General features: G+C 39.9%; 2 protein-coding genes across 3 annotated transcripts in view; both read left to right on the top strand.

The window, feature by feature from the left end:
- Window positions 1-19,490, top strand: part of LOC113017823 (butyrophilin-like protein 2) — a gene marked incomplete at its 5' end in the record, with an annotated part of 237,182 nt that overhangs the window by 178,594 nt on the left and 39,098 nt on the right. The gene's annotated exons all lie outside the window — the stretch shown is intronic.
- On the top strand, window positions 6,250-10,661 carry LOC145419315 (butyrophilin subfamily 2 member A2-like). Of its 2 annotated transcripts, XM_080299221.1 has the most exons (4): window positions 6,250-6,615; window positions 6,701-7,176; window positions 8,329-8,664; window positions 8,896-10,661. In XM_080299221.1, the coding sequence occupies exons 2-4, from the start codon at window positions 7,116-7,118 to the stop codon at window positions 9,066-9,068; spliced, it is 570 nt and encodes a 189-aa protein (XP_080155347.1). In that variant the 5' UTR covers window positions 6,250-6,615; window positions 6,701-7,115; the 3' UTR covers window positions 9,069-10,661. The 2 variants fall into 2 exon arrangements, with proteins under 2 accessions (XP_080155347.1, XP_080155348.1); XM_080299222.1 differs by lacking the exon at window positions 6,701-7,176.

Raw genomic sequence — 19,490 nt, forward strand, 5'->3', positions numbered from 1 at the left:
GAGCCACCTGGTGGTCTGCCACAATATAACCTTTGAGCTCAACGGTAATTAATTAGTAGTGGAAATAATTTCTGGTTCATCACAGAAATGTAGCAGTGACAATAATATTGTATGCTGTAATCGCACTGGACAATTAGTGATACAAAACACCTGTTTTATCCTGTGAATAAAAGTATATGTTTCTGTCAATGTACCATGGTAATAACAGAAGCGAAACACAATATTGTGTCAGGGCAATTCACTATTTATGCACAATAGACAAAGGAGCATAGCGCGGCAATTTCTGTTCAGCGCCAGACTTGCTTGTAACCTATATCACCAATTATGTTAAGAAAAATGACGCATTAACTACAACAAAACTCTGACCTTTGTGGGAATGCTTGGAGCAGACTAACATGTGAGCTGGAGTGTTCTGGGACGTTATATTTGGTATATCCAGACCATCCGTTGGCTCTTACTTCGGAAACATGGCTTAAAAATTTTCACTTCAACGACGTAATCCGATAAAAAAAAAAAACGATCTCTTTACCCGTCGGCTTCCCGTGGCTGTCATGCGACCGGCTGTTGCAGTTAATAATACAACAGCTTCTTGCCATTTTTTGGGTTTCTTTTTATCGCTGTGTAACTGAGTTCAAAAGCCTGCGTGCGCTAGTACCTCTTGCCACAAGTTCCCAGAATCCTTTGCGGTTTTACCCCTGAATGACGTCACATTTTCAATCTTCATCCCGACTTTTTGTCCCAGTCCAGCCTTGCCCTGATCTAACCTCTCTTCTTCCTCACAGCTCGTCTGATCGTGAGTCCCAACAGCTCTGATGTCTCTGAGGGAGATGTTGTGACTGTAATCTGTGAGGAGGACCAAAGCGTTTCTGATTGGACTGTGAGGAGAAACACAAGCAAACTGCAGAGGGCTGAGTGTGGAGATGGGCGGGGACAACAGCAACGTGATCGATCATGTTCCATCAGTGCGCTGGTGCCTCACGACACTGGAGTTTACTGGTGTGAGTCCAGTAATGGTGTCATCAGTAACCTGGTTAATATCACAGTCACTGGTAAGCTGATCACTCTCACTTTACTTCTTATTGCATCCACAAATTGAGCTGAACATGCAGGTACATAGATTCTGTGCTGTTCTTCACTGATCACCTACCTGACTGACAGAGTAATGAAGGACTTCCCTCCCTCGGTGCTTCTTAATGTGTGAGGATATTCTCCATTACTGAGTTAAGACTTCCTTATTTAGAGCTAAGCTCTGGATTATCTTGCACGTCTCGTGGCTCCCAAATGTCTCTTAAGTTATTATCCTCTGTAGCCTCATACTTTAGCTTTACTTGGCAAATGTGAATGCTTTGTGTGCTGACAAACCCTTTTGCATGTAGTGTTTTTATGAAAAGTCTTATAATTGCCTAATTTTGTGTTTTTGTTCTGTCACAAAAGCAGGCATTCTTACTGTTGTTTAATATTTTAATCAAACCTTTAAGTTTATTTCAGCACAAAAAGCCCCACTGTAAACAAATCCACAGAACAGAACCAAACTCAGCAGCCAAACAGTTTGTCCTCAGTGCAGGTTGACATTCAGAAAAATCAGCTGCCTCAGCTTGGATGGGCTGATGTGGTTTCTCCTTAGTATCTGCCCAGTTTTTGAGAAGACCCTCCAAAGGAACAGATGTTGCCACAATGCACAGTCTCCCCTCCATCACCTTCAACAGGTAGGGAAAGACTGTGGCCTTGGCCTCCCACCAGCTCTGTGGGCCTTCTCCTTGTTGGATGAGGGGCTCCTCAAGATAACATTTCATCTCCATCATACGTCATTTTTGTTTCCTTTCTACAAGGCTTTGTTTGTTGTGTTAGATGTGTCCCTCTGATGTTCCTCTAAAGACAAATAAAACATTTTGTTTTGGTGAAACTGTAAAACTTGCTGTGGCATTGGTGCTTGAATGGGGAAGTCATTTTTTGTGTTGCATACATCTCTGGGCAGATATTTGGGCAGTAATTTTGAACACCATGTAAAAATGTCAGTGGACATAATGCAAAACCCAATGCTTCAAATCACAGCATCTAAAACCAAAATTGTGCCAAAGATGCCTCATTTCTGTTTAATAGGATAAAACAATGCTAGCTATGTTATAGACACAGTAACCCAAGGAAAGCAGTAAGTACACTGACTGACATTGTTACTATGACAACAACAAGCTGACATTTGGACAAAAAAAACCTTGGAGTAATTATTGAGAAAAACATTAAATTTAAATAAAGTTTTAAAAAACACATGACCAAAAATGTAACTAAAACATATCCTCTGGATGTTTCCAGAATATTTTAAATAAATAAATAATTTAAGGAACAACAACAAAAGAAGATCTATAATCAGCATTTATCTCTTCTGTTTTATTTGATGGTGGGAAAATCATAATCATAAAGAGGCTTCTGATTAGAATTTATTTGTTATAAATGTGATTTATATAAACTTTCATTTAGTACGGTGTGTTGATTATATGTAATATATTTTACTTATTATTTATTTATATTCAGTTTTTATTCCTGAGGATTTTGTTTTTTTTTATAAAAACTAAAATCAGGACAGAATAATTATTTTGCTGTCTTATTTTATGAATCATTTCGATGTAAGCAGCTATCTTTTGAATATGTGGCTTTACAGCTGAAGGCCCCATCCAAAGTTGTGTTTCTTAATGTTTACAGGCCTCCCAAATACTGCACAGACTTTTTTAATGACCTCAGTGAACTGCTGTCTGTGATCTGTGTTGATTTCGACTGTGTAATTATTGTTGGGGATTTTAACATCCATGTGGACAACCCTCAGGACAAAGGGACTAAAGACCTGAGTAACACTCTGGGCAACTTTGGGCTGACTCAGCATGTAACAGAGGCCACACATAATAGAGGACACACTCTTGACCTACTGATCTCCAAGGGCCTGAGCATTTCAAAGGTTACTGTGTCTGATGTGGGCGTGTCTGATCATTACTGTGTTTTCTTTGAAAGTAAAATCTCAGCCCACATAAATATATCAACAGCTGTGATCACAAAACGGTGTATAACTGAACACAGTAGTGAGATCTTTAACCAGGTCTTCCCATTAACACCTGACCTGTCCGAAGGTTCAGTCAATGAGCTCGTCAATAGCTTTAATGCTAACATGTTAAATGTAATGGACACTATTGCTCCCATTAAGGTGAAGGTTATCACTGGAAGGAAAAAGTCTCCATGGAGAAACTCCACACTGGTGAAAAATGAAAAAAGAGAGTGTAGGAAAGCTGAGCTTGAACTTCATTCGACCATGGCCTGCAATGACTTTGCCAAATTCTTCACAGAAAAAATCCAAAAGATTAGACAAGCAATTGGTACATCAACAGCAGATCCAGGATATGTACTGTGTCCACCGAAAAACTGTTTAAACACCATGAAACAGTTTCACCCGATTAACAGCAAAGACCTGGAGGACATCTTAGGTCAACTGAACTCCTCCTCCTGCTGTTTAGATGTCCTGCCAACAAGTTTTTTCAAAAAGGTCTCAAAGACTTTGGAGTCAGACCTGTTACAGATCGTCAACTTTTCCTTAATGTCAGGTGTGTTTCCGGAACCACTAAAAACTGCTGTAATCAAACCTATACTGGAAAAGGACAATCTTGACAAGACACAAATGAAAAACTACAGGCCGATCTCAAATCTCCCATTTTTAAGTAAGATCATTGAAAAAGCAGTTTCTCAACAGCTCAATTACTTCTTAAAACAGAATAACTGCTACGATGCCTTCCAGTCAGGTTTTAGACAGAACCACAGCACTGAAACCGCTCTGACCAAAGTGTTTAATGACATATGTCTGAATACAGACAGTGGAAAAATGTCAGTCCTAGTTTTACTGGATCTCAGTGCAGCATTTGATACAGTTGACCACAACATATTACTCAAACGACTGGAGAACTGGACAGGTCTTTCAGGAACTGTACTAAACTGGTTCAAAACATACTTAGAAAACAGGAAATACTTTGTATCAATAGGTAACTTCACATCTGAGCAGACAAGTATCACATGTGGAGTTCCCCAAGGTTCCATCTTGGGACCCCTTCTGTTTAACATTTACATGCTCCCACTGGCACAGATTATAAACAACAACAAAATAAACTATCACAGCTATGCAGATGACACACAAATATATATCACAATGTCACCAGGAGACCAAGGCCCTGTACAGGCTCTTGGTAAATGCATTGAGGAAATTAATGACTGGTTGTGCCAAAATTTTCTCCAGCTAAACAAAAACAAAACTGAGGTAATAGTCTTTGGCGCCAAAGAAAAATGATTACAGGTCACCAGAGAACTTCAATCTATACATCTAAAAACCACAAACCAGGCGAGAAATTTGGGTGTAGTGATGGACGCAGACCTAAACTTAGAAAAACACATTAAGACAATAACAAAGTCAGCTTACTATCACCTCAAGAATATTTCAAGGATAAAAGATCTGATGTCTCAACAGGACCTGGAAAAACTAGTCCATGCATTCATCTTTAGTAGGCTTGATTACTGTAACAGCATCTTTACAGGTCTACCTAAAAAATCAGTCAGACAACTACAGCTCATTCAGAACTCTGCTGCTCGAGTCCTCACTAAGACCAAAAAAGTGGACCACATCAGTCCAGCTCTGAGGTCTTTACACTGGCTGCCTGTCCGTCAGAGGATAGACTTTAAAGTTCTGATGCTGGTCTATAAAGCTCTGAATGGTTTAGGACCAAAATACATCAGTGACCTCCTGACCCAGTATGAACCTTCCAGATCCCTCAGGTCATCTGGATCCGGTCTTTTATCAGTTCCCAGAGTCAGAACCAGACACGGAGAAGCTGCATTCATCTTTTATGCTCCTTATATCTGGAACAAACTCCCAGAAAGCCTCAGATCAGCTGAAACAAATAAAGCACCAAATCCACACTTTTAAGCTTAAAGTTCAAAACTAACATTTTAACTACTGATTTTATCTACAGTTTTTTTTAAATCATGCTTTTTATTGTTTTTGTTTTTTAATGTCTCTGTAAAGCACTTTGAATCACCTTGTTGTTGAATTGTGCTATATAAATGAACTTATATAAATAAACTTGCCTCGCCGCTTTCAGCCACATTTACAAAAACGCTCCTCCTGTTCTGATTTTTCTGATAATAATCTGAGAGAAAGTGCTGAACTCCTCCTCTGAGCTGTTACAGGAACAGATGTTGGCAGATGTGTCAGTGACAGAGTTACAGTTAGAGAGGTCAGTGAGCAGGATTTCTATCAGGATTCGTGTCAGAGTTATTATAATGATGTCTGTTGGTTCACACTCACGGCTGCTTTGGACTGATTCCAGCTCAAAGAGCATCAACATGTTTTCATGTTTCCATCATGATGAGGAGCAGAAACTCTGAGGATTCTCCTGAACTGACTACAGTAAGTCATCCCACAGATTCTGCTTTATATTCTACATATTATTCAGTAAATAATAGATAATTAGTGATAATTAGACACTTTCAAAGGGAGAAAAGTAAAAAAAAAAATCTGTAGTTAAGAAGTACAGATACTCAAGCTGTACAAATACTCCGATAATAGCTGAAGTACTCATTAAACTTCTTTACTGAAGTAAAAATGAAAACTATAGGCTCTGAAAAGTACTCAGGTCCTACCGTAGTACTCAGTAAAAGGTAGTCTGGGGTTAAAGTGGATGTGGCAGGTAGAGGAACTCTACGACTGAGTGCAGCAGGGATAAAGAAATAAGTCGGAATCATTTGTTTTGTGAGCTCCAGCTGTTTCCAGGCTGTGATCAGCTGATCTACAAGCAGATGTGAGCCATCAGCGCTCGTGTAACACAGTACAGTACAGAGCTGTCAGAATGAATCACCCAAGTTAGTCTCACACTCTTTATCCAGGTTGTTGGCAATTATTAATTAATCGCCCTTCAGTGTCACACCAACACAGTGTCAACACAGCAAAGTGAATGTGCCACACACTCCATGTGTCATCTACTCATCACCATCTGAAACTATAACCTTCATGGGCCAATCACAGAGGACGAGACAGACGAAGTAAAACTAGACACAGGAAGTAGGACTCACTGGTTCTCCATAAAGAACAGAGATTTTCAGTTTTTTAGGTAAAACGTTTCAGTTTTCTTGGTTAACGTTTGGTTAACATCAACCCACAAAAATATTTGAACAGAAACTCCAAAAACGAGTGAAACTAAATTTAAAATATAATTTCATTTTCAGTGGATGTTAACCATGAAAAGCCTGAAAGATCATTGGTAGAAAATTCAAATTATATTGGTCGAACATATCAGACTTTCAAAGCATCTTCCGTACGTGACGCTTGTCTTGGAAGTGTTGAGTTTAAACAAGCAGCTGAACAACAGATCAGCTCTAACCCTCAGTGACATTCAGATTTATTTAAACCTTTAATCTGATCGGATGTGTTCAGGTTTAAACTCAGGTTCAGTTATTCAGTGAAAACACCAACAGACTCAGACATTTAGAACAAACTAAGAGTCAGATCAGCAGAAACAGAGAACACGGACATGTCTGCTGTAACTGCGTCACTCTGCTCCACGCTGATGTTTGTCCTGTTCGTCTCTGCAGGTGAGATTTAACTCTGAGATAAAACAGGAAGTTTTGGATGTTTAGTAAAAATATTTCCCTGAGACTTATTTTCATATTGTTTCAGTTTTTCTGTTTGTGACGATGAAACAAGAATCAAACTGCCGTCAGAAACAAAACGTTCTTGTGCTTCAGCGACTGAAACACAAACTGTTCCTACATGACGACACATGAGAGGTTCTGATTTTGTTCTGTGGAGATCGTTCAACAACTGAACACTAAAACTTTTCTACTTCGCCTCGTTTGTTGTGACGCACTCATTTCTGCGCATCCTCAGTCCAACCTACCAAACGTCACTCTAACGCCACGTCCTCACGAGACACGGAAGAGTTTGAGCCGCAGCTTTAACTTTATTTAAACCTTAAATGTAATCTGATGTGTTCAGGTTTAAACTCAGGTTCAGTTATTGAGTGAAAATACCAACAGACTCAGACATTTAGAACAAACTAAGAGTCAGATCAGCAGAAACAGAGAACACGGACATGTCTGCTGTAACTGCGACACTCTGCTCCACGCTGATGTTTGTCCTGTTCGTCTCTGCAGGTGAGATTTAACTGATAGAAACTAAACTGAGTTTATTTCTGAGATAAAGAGTCTCAGTCTGGTTTACATGCTGATTATATTTCTCTAAGAAGTAGTTTATTACTCATTCAGTGTTGCGATCGACACAAAGCTGGGTGGAGTCTGTGTGTTGGTGCAGTTTGCAGCACAGACACAAAGAAGTGTAATGTGTGTGTCAGTGTGATGTGTTGTAGTGTCAGGAGTCAGGATGCAGCTACAAAGCTTCTTGTTCAGTGTATACAAACAGCTGTAGCTCCATAAAGGCAGCATGCAGAGACTCACAGTGTCTTATAATGAGAGGCTGCTTTCTCTCACACATTATGTTCACTTATTATCAGCACATGTTGTTGTTTGTGGAACAGAGTTATTGTAGTTTTTTCTCATTAGTTTGAGTTTTTATTCCATTTGGACTTTTTGTGTTTAGTTCAGTTTAGTTTCCAGATGATTTTCTTCTTTTTCAGGTTTGATTATTTATTGCTTGAAGAGTTTTAATAGTTTTATTCTTTTTTCATTCTTACTGTTTGGAGGTTTGTGTCAGAGGCCAGATTCAGGAGCATCAGTACAGCTGTTACAATAAAAAGCAGTGACTCAGTCTGACAGACATCCAGAGTCTCAATGAACTCGTCCATCAACAACATTTTATCAAACTAACAGATTCTAAAACCAAAGATTTGTTTTTCAGATGATGTTTTTCATCCGTCTCAGTCTTTGCTCATGAACTTTGTCTCCAAACGTCTCAGCCTGAGCTTCCCTCTGATGAACTCGTTCATAATCTCGTCCATTCTGCTCTCAATGAAAATCTGAACATGTTCAGCTCGGCCTCCTGTCTTTGTGTCAGAGTCTCCAAAGCAAACATGACAGCAGCTCACTGCCATCTTCAAACCTTCCCTTTCACTCTTGCTGCTGTCCTTCTGTCACAAATCAGCCCTGATGAAGATGCTCGGGATCAGGTGAGGAGGAGGAGAAGACTCGCTGTGGTGACGCCTGAAGGGACACAAGAAGAAACACAATCAAAGATCATCATCTAATAATAGAAGACTGTCTTTTATTGTGTGTTTCTGATTGGCTGCTGTAGAAGTGAACAGTTGTACTTTGACCTTTAACCTCTCTGCTCTGTGTTGTTTCCTCTTTCAGACCAGAAAAACATCACAGCTGAGTCTGGACAGGACGTCACTCTGACATGTCGAGCTGCAAACAACAACATCATTATTTTAGAGTGGAGCAGAGCTGACCTGAGAGATGAATATGTGTTTGTGTTCCGGGACGGTCACTTTGTTCCAGATGACCAGCATCCATCTTTTAAGAACCGTGTGGATCTGCAGGACAGACAGATGAAGGATGGAGACGTGTCTTTGATTCTGAAGGATGTGAACATTGCTGATAGTGGAACATATGAGTGTCGTGTCTTCATGGAAGAAACACGCTCATGGAAGTTCATCAGCAGCATCCACCTTCATGTTGTTCCTCCAGGTGAGTGAGTAGAGTTGAGTGTGTGTGTGATCAGAGGTGAAGCTGCTTCCTGGTTGTTGATGTTTGTTTCTAAAGATGTTGCTGATGAGACTTTGTAGAAAGCAGCTGGTCTGAGTGATGTGATCAGAGTGCAGTAGATAATGTCTGACAGCAGTTTGAAGAGCAAATGGATTCTGTTCTGTTCTTCACTCATCACCTACCTGACAGCTGACACCTGTTTCTCACCTGCAGGTCTGACAGGAGGACAAGAGAAGGATGAAGACAAAGAGAAGGAGGATGGATCTGTTGGACTGATTGTTGGTCTGTCAGTTCCTGCTCTGCTTCTTGTTGCTGTTGTTGGTTTTTTGATCTACAGAAAACATAAACAACAGCAGAGAGTGGAAACAAACCAGCCTCCTGTTTAAGTGCAGCAGGTTTAAAATGTCTCAGAGGTTTTTCCAGCTTTGAGTCTGCTGCTGCTGTTCAGAGTTCTGGGTGTTGTCAGTGTTTAAAATCCTGCAGAAACAGATGAACTGAGCACAGACAGCAGGCCCACAGCACTGTAGGTTTATTTCAGTTTTATCTTTAATGGCTGCTTCTGTTTTTGCTGACAGCTCATCTCAGTGGACGAGTTTCATCTTTAAAAACAGTCTTTACATTTCATAGTAACTGGAACATCCAGAGGGCTGTGACTACAAATCAACTTCAACACAGTCAGGCTTTCTTTGTGTTAGCTGGCTCAACTAAACCTGAAACTGCAGTCAGAGACAGCAGGCATCACCGTGGTGATTATCACCTTTCTCTGCTTCAGGCTCTGAGCACGCTCAGATGAAAAGGAGCGTTTCATGTATCATGTGACTTTTCTACTACACAAAATGGTCCCTGTGAGCGCCACCCAGTCCAATCAGAGACGTTACTCACTGATAACTTCACTAATGTCTCCACTACATGAATACAGGTACATTGTAACAGTGTGATGTGCAGTTTAGCTTCACTCAGTGGCTTCAGCAAGTTACAGTTTAACAAGCTGCACATATGAAACATTTCCTCCAGCAGAGAATCGACATCACAGTGAAAACGTGGCTCTAACAGCTGATTTAAAAACAAAACTCTGAACATGAAATGCTCCTGACCAGGTGATCTTTCACCATCAGTTACCATGGTGATTTAGCCTCTTTCTGACACAGAAAGCTCTGACTTTGAGTGTGACACAGCTCGCTGAGACATTTTGTTGTGCACGCCTACTTTTAACTCTTCAAACAAATGAAATCAACACTTGAACATTTTTCACTTTGATGGTTTTGTTTCCACTGACTGTAGTTACATCATTTTGAGCTCAGATTACATATTTATGAAGTTTTTCACACCTGAATCTTTCAATCATCAAGATCTGGTTTCAGTTTTCTCTTTATCTTTGTGAGCTGTGTGTGTTGTTTACCCTCAGTATCCATGAACAGTGTTACAGACCTGGGATCAGTGTTTTTGTTTATAAGATCAAATATGACCTCATTATGTGAGTGTGAGCTGTGGACCACAAAACCTCAACAACACTAATCCTCGATCAGCTGTTTCACTAAAATTACATCCAAGTATGAACTCATCCCATCGTTCATGCATCAATTTGTAGCTGACAGATGGTTATGCACATCCCTGGTTGCCTAGGTAACCCTCTAACCTTAGATAACGCTATTGTTGTCACTCAGCAGTATGATTTAATGTAGTTGTTTCAATAGATCTCAAAGATAAGAAAAGTTCACCTCGGTACTCGCTGACTTCACATCAGTGATCAGTTATTGCGTTTAAAAAGTGTAGCTACTCGTCTTTGACCTTGTATGTATGTGTGTTTATGCTCTGATTGTATTTTCCTGCTGCTCACACAGCATTAGAAAAGCCTGAAAACTCAGTGTTCACAGAGTCTGTAAGCACCAAATGTTTGTATGAAGGACAGAGAACAAACAACAAAGGTCAGTGTGAGAGTGTCTCTGTATTTGAACAATAAACTCTTACTTTGGTTTAAATTATTTATTCTTTCATTTGTGTTGTTGGCAGAGAAGCTACATCATGTGAACTTCATCATATTGTCACATGTCATCACAGATTCAAAAGATGTAATATTTGTGTGTTTGTTATTAACAATCGTGCCCCCAGACGCCAAAACAGTGCCAGCAAACTGAAACTGAAAAAAAAAACTGTAAGCAAAAAAGAAAAAAAAAGATGTAAGTGTGAAAACTTTTTTCTTGTCTTAATGTCAATATTTATTTTTCAGTTTCATTTTAAGGTGGCATCGTTTTAACCCCAACAAAACAAAACAAAAATGACAGAAAGTCCATTGAAATCTGAAAAATATTCATTTTCTGTGCATGAACAAAAACTTTGTTTTTACAAGACAGGAAAACTAACAGTAGCTTTAAATTTTTTTATAGTGTATCCTCATCCTCAGTATTGGAAACACGTCAAACTGCATTTCCTATAAAATCAAATCAAATCATAATGATCGTGGAAATTTCTTGATCTAAATTCTCTTCTAGATTGAGTGGCAAAAACAAGAAGAGCTGCTGTTTGTGTTTGTGCAAGTGCAAGAAATACATATAGCACGCTCTCCATCCTTCTGCTAATATTTAATGTACTGAAATTAATTCTAATTAATGAAATTAATGTCTAATTAAATTCAAAGAACTGAAGATAAACAGGCCACAGAAAGCACTTTGTCACCTCTGCTGTGATGTTAACTGTCGTGGTCCCTCAGACCTCGTCGTGTGATCTGACATTTACTGATTGATTTTGTCTGTTTTCAGGCTCTAACTTTACAGGAAGAAACTGTAAAATAATCAAATTATTCATCATTGTGAAAACTTCATCATGAAGCATTTGTGATGAGCTACATTCCTCTGAACCTTCAGTTTGGTTATTTATTTATTTTCCATCCTTGTTCTTAATGCTTTCACCATCACAACTAGGGATGGGTACCGGTGTCCGGTGCCATGATGGCACCGGTTCTGACATAAACGGTAGTAACCAGACCAAAAAGCAGCGCACATTTCGGTGCTTTATTTCGGTGCTTTTTTTCCCTGAGCTGTGATACACTCCTAGCCAATCATTTTACGTTTCCGAGGATAGTAGGCAGGTCCAGGTACGTACGTTCTGTTAGAGCAGAGCTACAGATTAAAAATGTCCAAGGCGAAGTGGTCAAAAGTCTGGCTGTAATTCACAGCAAAATATGCAAACTCAGCAGCAACAAGTGCTTTAAGCTGATACTGTGCAAAGGAGGTAACATCTCAAATCCGATGAAACACCTGGCGACGCATAGCGTTTTTTTTTTTTTTTAAAGCCGAGAAATGCGCCGTATTTGATGGCAGCAGCAGCCGTTCTTCTCTGCGTGAGTAGCTTAATGTTGTTCGCGTGTAATTTACGCTGAGTAGGCTAACCACGTTATTACATTAATGCATGTAAGGTGAACTAGCAAACATCATCATAGCTACATGCGGCTGTCTTCTTGTTTGATGGCAGATACTCCCTTCACCCTGGCCAAAAAGGCTAAAATGACCAAAGAAAAAGAGGGAAACAGCTGAACATGAGAGGTTTTTGGACAAAGTTTGTATTTTTTCCATTGGTTAAGCACTGCTTCCAGCCAAGAGTGATACCATATATGCCCCATAGCTGCAGAAAAGGCTAACATTGTTATCTTTTTACATAAAACCAGCTGAACATGAGAGGTTTTTGGACCAATTTTGTCTTCTCCATTCTTTAAGCACCGGTTTGAGCACCGTTTGAGCACCGGCACCGTTTCAAAAGTACCGATTTGGCACCGGTATCGGATAAAACCTAAACGATACCCATCCCTAATCACAACACTATGAACTGTGGGTAATCCCTCAGGTCCACAGAGATGAGGACTCGTGAAAATGTGCATAAGGACTCAAAGTGTGTGCAGAGAGCCGTCATGCACTTGATAACATGACAACAGGACGGCCCTGAGCCCTCAGAGGCCGACACTAAGCTGTGACTGTTTATCTGCACGTCTCAAACACGCCTCCATTTGTCTGCAGGCTGAGTGATCTGACTGAGCTCAGCCTCCATTTTCTACAGGGAGACGCTCAGACAGGCTTTCAGTTTCATTTCACAGGAACAGCTTTGCTTCTGTTTTACATGCAGGTGCTGCACAGAACACATCCTGTTCAGTCTGTTTGTGTGACTGACTGCAGCTCAGATAAGAGGCTGGATCAGCTGATTCAACTGGTCAGCAGGCTGCATCATTTTCATCTCTGCAAACACCAATCAAAGTCCTGTACACAGTGTGTTTAGTACTCTGAGTGCGTTATTTGTCAGTAATTGTGTTAAAAGGCTCTGAGTTTAAGTTGTAAACAATCTCAAACCCTGGATTTATCTCCACCATGTAAGCTGCTGACATCCACCTAGCTGCTGTTGAACCATATTGGACATATGGTACTCTAAGGTCAATGAAATAAGATAGGCCTGATTAAAGTTCTTCTATGTGAGGAGCAGGATTTTAAATTGTGGATTTAACAGGAAGCCAATGAGGAGAGGCCAGAATAGGAGGAAGCTGCTCTGTCCTTCTAGTCCCTGTCAGGACTCGACTGCAGCATTTTGCATCAGCTGAAGGTTTTATGGGAGTTTTTAAGACATCCTGATAATAACCGATTACACATGATCTGTGAAATGTTCACACTTGTTGCTGCTTCCTGTCTGTGTGTTTCTTCCAGACAAATGTTAGGAAGCTGATTCTCACGCAGGTCACAGATCCACACTCTCAACCCACTGTGGACTGTCCCACATCTCGGAAAACGTTAGAGCACTTTTGCAAATCTGTGATGTCTTGATAAATCGAGTAGATATTTGAAGTTTACACAGCTACATTCAGAAAGAATATTTTAAACTGTGCATCCCTCCGAAACTGCCTCTTACGTTTTCGACGAAATGCATTCTGGGATATTTGCCTGGGTTAGCCTTCAGTAGCTTCCTGGGGTCATGGAGAGAATGTGTTAATAATACTGAGTGGTGGGATTTATAACTATGGACTAGTGATGCGCAAATCATGAACGAATCGTTCAATACTCGAGAATCACTTTACTGACTCGTGAATCATGATTCACAAGCCCAACTGACTCACTGACTCATCCCTGTTGCTGTTAGCAGCAATGTATCTAGCTTATAATTAAAATTGTGGAGAAAAACACAACATCCAGTATCGTAACAAAAAATTTCTGCTCTGAACTGGAAGAAAAAACCCTGAGTAGAAGCTCACATCAAGAAAATAGCTCCTCGGTTAACAGTAGCATCGCTCTGCTAACATGCTAACAGCACATTTGAGCTACTCACCCCCTCCCTCCTGTGCTGATTTGTAAGCATAAGCAAATCACTCAGGACTCACTCACCCCCTCCCTCCTGGCTCACAGCTTCTTCTTCTTCTTGGTTGGCAACCAATGTTAAGGTGCATTACTGGCTCACAGCTCAGTGGACATTTAGATGAGAAAATATATATTTAACACATTTAAGGAAAATACTAATAAAATAAAAAATAAAAATACATTAAAATAAAATAAAATAAATGTTTATTAAGCAATTTTGATAGAAAATTGCTTAATTTTAGAAATGTTTTGCTCTTTTTTGCTCTGTAAAATAGTTGTTTTCTTTTAGAATCATTCATCTTAGCAGTAGGATTTACATGAAAAGAGAAACAAATTAAGTTTGAGTGAAAATGTACATTTTTAGCACTCTCTGGTCAACTGACTCAGTGAATCAAATGAGTCAACAAATCCGATTCACTTTGGTGAGTGACTCATTAAAAGTCGATTCAGTAAAAATAATCAAATTTACCATCACTACTATGGACACTATGTGCTGACATGACCTTTTATAAATTTACTGTCCAATCACAAACCTTTAATGGGAGGAAAGAATTTGATTGGACAGTGAGGGTCATGTCCTCATCGAGGATAGAGCGCACAAGAGTGGACTATTATATTGATTAGTCAAATCTCATTAGGCAATAAAACAACTATGGTCAGAAGAGAATGTATTCATTAAAAAAATAAATAGAATTTACAAATAAAATAGTTCCATTAAAAATTACGTGTACTTGTTGAGCCTTTCTGAGAAATGATCCATGTGATTGATTAATTATGCCTGCAGAGACCAAAAGGGGCCCCAAGAGTCTGGCTGCAGCCACTGGGGGGCGCCATATTGCGACTCGCTCAGACACATGAAAAATTAGAGGGAACATTGCCCGGCAGCCTACGTCTATTGCAGCATAACTAAGGGAGGATTCAGGGTCACCTGGTCCAGCCCTAACTATATGCTTTAGCAAAAAGGAAAGTTTGAAGCTTAATCTTAAAAGTAGAGATAGTGTCTGTCTCCTGAATCCAAACTGGAAGCTGGTTCCACAGAAGAGGGGCCTGAACACTGAAGGCTCTGCCTCCCATTCTACTTTTAAATACTCTAGGAACAACAAGTAGGCCTGCAGAGCGAGAGCGAAGTGCTCTAATAGGGTGATATGGTACCACAAGGTCATTAAGATAAGATGGGGCCTGATTATTTAAGACCTTGTATGTGAGGAGCAGGATTTTGAATTCAATTCTGGACTTAACAGGAAGCCAATGAAGGGAAGCCAAAACAGGAGAAATATGCTCTCTCTTTCTAGTCCCTGTCAGGACTCTTGCTGCAGCATTTTGGATTAGCTGAAGGCTTTTCAGTGAGTTTTTTGGACATCCTGATAATAATGAATTACAGTAGTCCAGCCTGGAAGTAATAAATGCATGAACTAGTTTTTCAGCGTCACTCTGAGACAGGATATTTCTAATTTTAGAGATGTTGCGCAAATGGAAGAAAGCAGTCTCACATATTTGTTTAATATGTGCATTGAAGGACATGTCCTGGTCAAAAATGACTCCAAGGTTCCTCACAGTGTTACTGGAGGCCAAGGTAATGCCATCCAGAGTAAGAATCTGGTTAGATACCATATTTCTAAGATTTTCAGGGCCGAGTACAATAACCTCAGTTTGATCTGAATTAAGAAGCAGAAAGTTATCATCCAGGTCTTTATGTCTTTAAGACATTCCTGCAGTTTAACTAAATGGTGTGTGTTATCTGGCTTCATGGACAGATAGAGCTGGGTGTCCAGTTGTAGACGATGATGCTTGAATTCAAACAGGCACACAATATGAAAGATGAGGAAAATCCCTGAGCACTGTGCAGAGGACTCTGAGGACTGAGACGCATGTTGTCATGCATGTGATAATATGACAACAGGACGGCCCTGAGCCCTTAGAGGACGACACAAAGCTGAGTGTTTATCTGCACGTCTCAAACACGCCTCCATTTGTCTGCAGGCTGAGTGATCTGACTGAGGTCAGCCTCCATTTTCTACAGGGAGACGCTCAGAGAGGCTTTCACTTTCATTTCACAGGAACAGCTTTGCTTCTGTTTTACATGCAGGTGCTGCACAGAACACACCCTGTTCAGTCTGTTTGTGTGACTGACTGCAGCTCAGACTAAAGGCTGGATCAGCCTGTTCAACAGCTCAGCAGTTTGTAGTTTGTTTTCATTTTGCCTCTGTCAGTGCGCCCCAGGGCCGCTGTGGCTACAATGTATGTCTGCCTTGCCATCACCAGTGTGTGAATGGGTGGATGACTGAATATAGTGTAAAGTGCTTTGGGGTCCATAGGGACTAGTAAAGCGCTATAGAAAATACAGACCATTTACCGTTTATGTAAACACCAAACAAAGTCCTGCACACAGTGAGTTTAGTGCACTGGGTGTGTTATCTGTTAGTAATCGTGTTGAACATTATAAAAGTGTCACAAAAGGTTGATTCTGTTTATCTGGACGCATTCAATTGGAGAAATGCTTTGTCACTCTTCCAAGTGATTTCTTCAGTTCCATTCGATTCCTTCTTGTGGGACATGCATGGAACAATTCACCCAGGAGGCATCCTCGTCAGATGCCCAAACCACCTCAACTGGTTTCTTTCGATGTGAAGGAGCAGCAGCTCTACCCTGAGCCCCTCCAATAGCCAAACTGCTCACCCTATCTCTAAGGCAGAGGCCAACCACTCTTTGGAGGAAGCCCATTTCTGCCACTTCTATCCGCAATCTCAATCGCTATCCGAAAGAATAATGATCATTGATCAATGACCATTTAATCAGTGGCCATGTGTACCATTAACAGAGAGAGTTGTGGAATAGCTGCAATCACAGCATTGTAAAATCAACAAATCAGTTTATTTCTAAGCTCAGTTGATCTGACTGAGTGATCTGAGTGAGCTCAGCCTTCACTTTCTACAGGGAGATGTTGTTTTCAGGCACAGAAGTAAAGACATGTTTACCCACAGCATTCAGTTACAGAGGAAGACGTTGCTCTAAGGCACTTCAGAAACAGAGGTTTGTCTGTTATTGGAGGGACAAAAACAATGAAAAGAGAATTCAACAGGTACATGTAAATCTTTATTAACACTTACACACTTACATAGTGCTCATATTTCATTCAATCACAGAAGGAATTCACTGATTGTCATTGTCTTTAAAAAACAAACTCTTATAAGGCACACATGAACTGAGAAAAACCCCACAAACACCAAGAGGCTGTTTCAAGAAGGCCACAGAGAGAAGAGTACAGAAGTGGAGCAGTTCAGTGATGTAGGTGGAGGCGTCACACCATCAGGCCATGAAAGTATGAACCATGATTTGAACCTGAAACAGTGCAGAAGCTCTAACAGTGGAGAGATGTTTGGAGTTAAAGCTTTGGTCAGACCAGAGATCAGAGCATCAGTTCATCACACTGTCCTCACTGCTGTAATATTAATGCCACACTGTTGTTCTTTCATGTGCTGATGTGATGTACTCATGTTTACATGTTAGTGTTACTGACCATTAAGTTCTGTAGGAACCACACATTCACACACAGCATACACGGATAAATAAAAAACACCCGTTGATGTCTTTGGACTGTGGGAGGAAGTCAGAGACCCAGAATCCACTTCAGGAGATACATGTATGACCTTTGTTCCTCATGCGCTCCATGTGTTACTTTACTAATTCACAGTCTGTTTCTGTGGGCAACAGGATGACTTCACTGCTTCACTGCTGTCTCATTACAAATCCACACAAACATGATGTGTATATTTATACATTATGAGTGGCAATTTCCCCTAAAATCACAATGTTTCTAACTTGAGCCAAACTGGTGGATCTGAAAATCCATCTAAACAAATGAGTCAAACTTCACCCAAAAGAGCATCAGTGTACAAAGGTTTGCATCATCTATACAACAGTATAAATGTGACAATATGTTTCATATTTTTGAGTCTTATGGGTCTGTTTATGAAAAGTAATCAGGTCTCAACCCAGCAAAGTTGTTCAGGATGTTTTGCTGGTGTCAAAGGTCAAAGCAGTTTAAATCTGACCTGAACAGTGTGTCATGTTAAAGAAAAGTTGAAGAGGTTGTCAAACTTCTCAGTGCAGGATCAGAGAGAGACGTTAACAGTTTGTACAATCTGTTAAATTGGGTAAGATTGGTTTACAAACTAAAAACAATGTCAGCCAAAGAGATGATTTTTATACAAAGTGTTTTCCAGTGGACTGTACTTAAAGAAGAAAAAGTCACATGAAGTTAATAAACAATCACACCAACATAAAATAGTTAATTTGTCTAACCTGAAGCTCCAACACTCACTGACTCTGAGATCAGAAATTCATGTGTGTTTGTAACACAGTTTGACTTTGTGTCAGTAAATCTCATGAACAAGATGAATAAGCTGTAGTTCAGAGTCACTGACAGCACAGACACACACTGTTGGTCCGAGTCTGAACATGATGATCATCAGAGTCAACTGCTGGATGTTCAGGAGAGTTTCTGTCTGTCCTCAGATCGTCCGACTCACAGTTCATCTCTGTCTCCTCCTGGCTGACCTGCAGGTGAGAAACAGCTGTGAGGTGTCCTCTTCTAGTTCAGGAGATTAGATGAAAAAATCATTCATAACATTTATAAAGTGAGAAAATGTTAATGTTGATTTTTCTGCTTTTTATTTAAAAACATGATCTGACCAAAACTGCAGTCTGGAATCTTGCTTTCACCATAAAAAAAAATCATATTTTTTTTCAAATACACAGGTCTAACAGCTGCTTCGGGGTCAGAGGTCATGTTGGGTTGATCCAGCTGTTCTTTATAATTTGACCTGTTTGGCTGCAGACTGTGAGAGCTCATTAAAACATGTCTGAGACTTTTGGAAGGTCAAATCCTCGAGTCTCTGAAAACGTGTTTGTTTATTATGAGGCTGAAACATCTGAACCTGTGATTCAGTGACAACAGCTCTGTCACACCAAACACTGTGTACACAGTTTACTACTTTTATATACGAAGCACTTCAAACAGTGCAATATATCAATACCATGCAATATATAATACTATATACCAAACATCATACTTACAGTTTGATATAATTGTTCAAAACAACCAAACATCTAAAAAAAAACTGACTTTTTAGGTTTCTACACTAAATAAATATCCAAAAACATTTTGACTGGTTAAAATCACGTTTGCAGAAGATTTGGTGGTTTCCTGGTGTAGAGTTACTAGAGTTAGAATAGAGTTAATATTCCTTCTTTAATAATCCTTTGTTGTGCTCACTGCTTGTTTTATTCCTGTGTTTGATGATCAGAGTCTCTGTAAGTCATGAGTGTCGATGAACGATCAAATGAGAAACTCCAGGAAGTGCTGAGTGGACTGTGCCATGGGGGAAATATGATGTTGTTTATGTTTAATATTTATGCTGTTTAGCTTACATTTGAGTTATTCTGGATTTGATTAATTGACCTGTTAACATACACCAGGTC

The sequence above is a fragment of the Astatotilapia calliptera genome, chromosome 3 (assembly GCF_964374335.1).
Source record: "Astatotilapia calliptera chromosome 3, fAstCal68.1, whole genome shotgun sequence".
Taxonomy (NCBI): Eukaryota; Metazoa; Chordata; class Actinopteri; order Cichliformes; family Cichlidae; genus Astatotilapia; species Astatotilapia calliptera.

Bases quoted from the DNA above. Each gene is read 5' to 3' on its own strand.
- LOC145419315 (XM_080299221.1), top strand. From the start codon at position 7,116: ATGTCTGCTGTAACTGCGACACTCTGCTCCACGCTGATGTTTGTCCTG. The intron at 7,177-8,328 runs GTGAGATTTAAC...TTCCTCTTTCAG, and splicing joins TGTCCTGTTCGTCTCTGCAG to ACCAGAAAAACATCACAGCT. The intron at 8,665-8,895 runs GTGAGTGAGTAG...TCTCACCTGCAG, and splicing joins CCTTCATGTTGTTCCTCCAG to GTCTGACAGGAGGACAAGAG.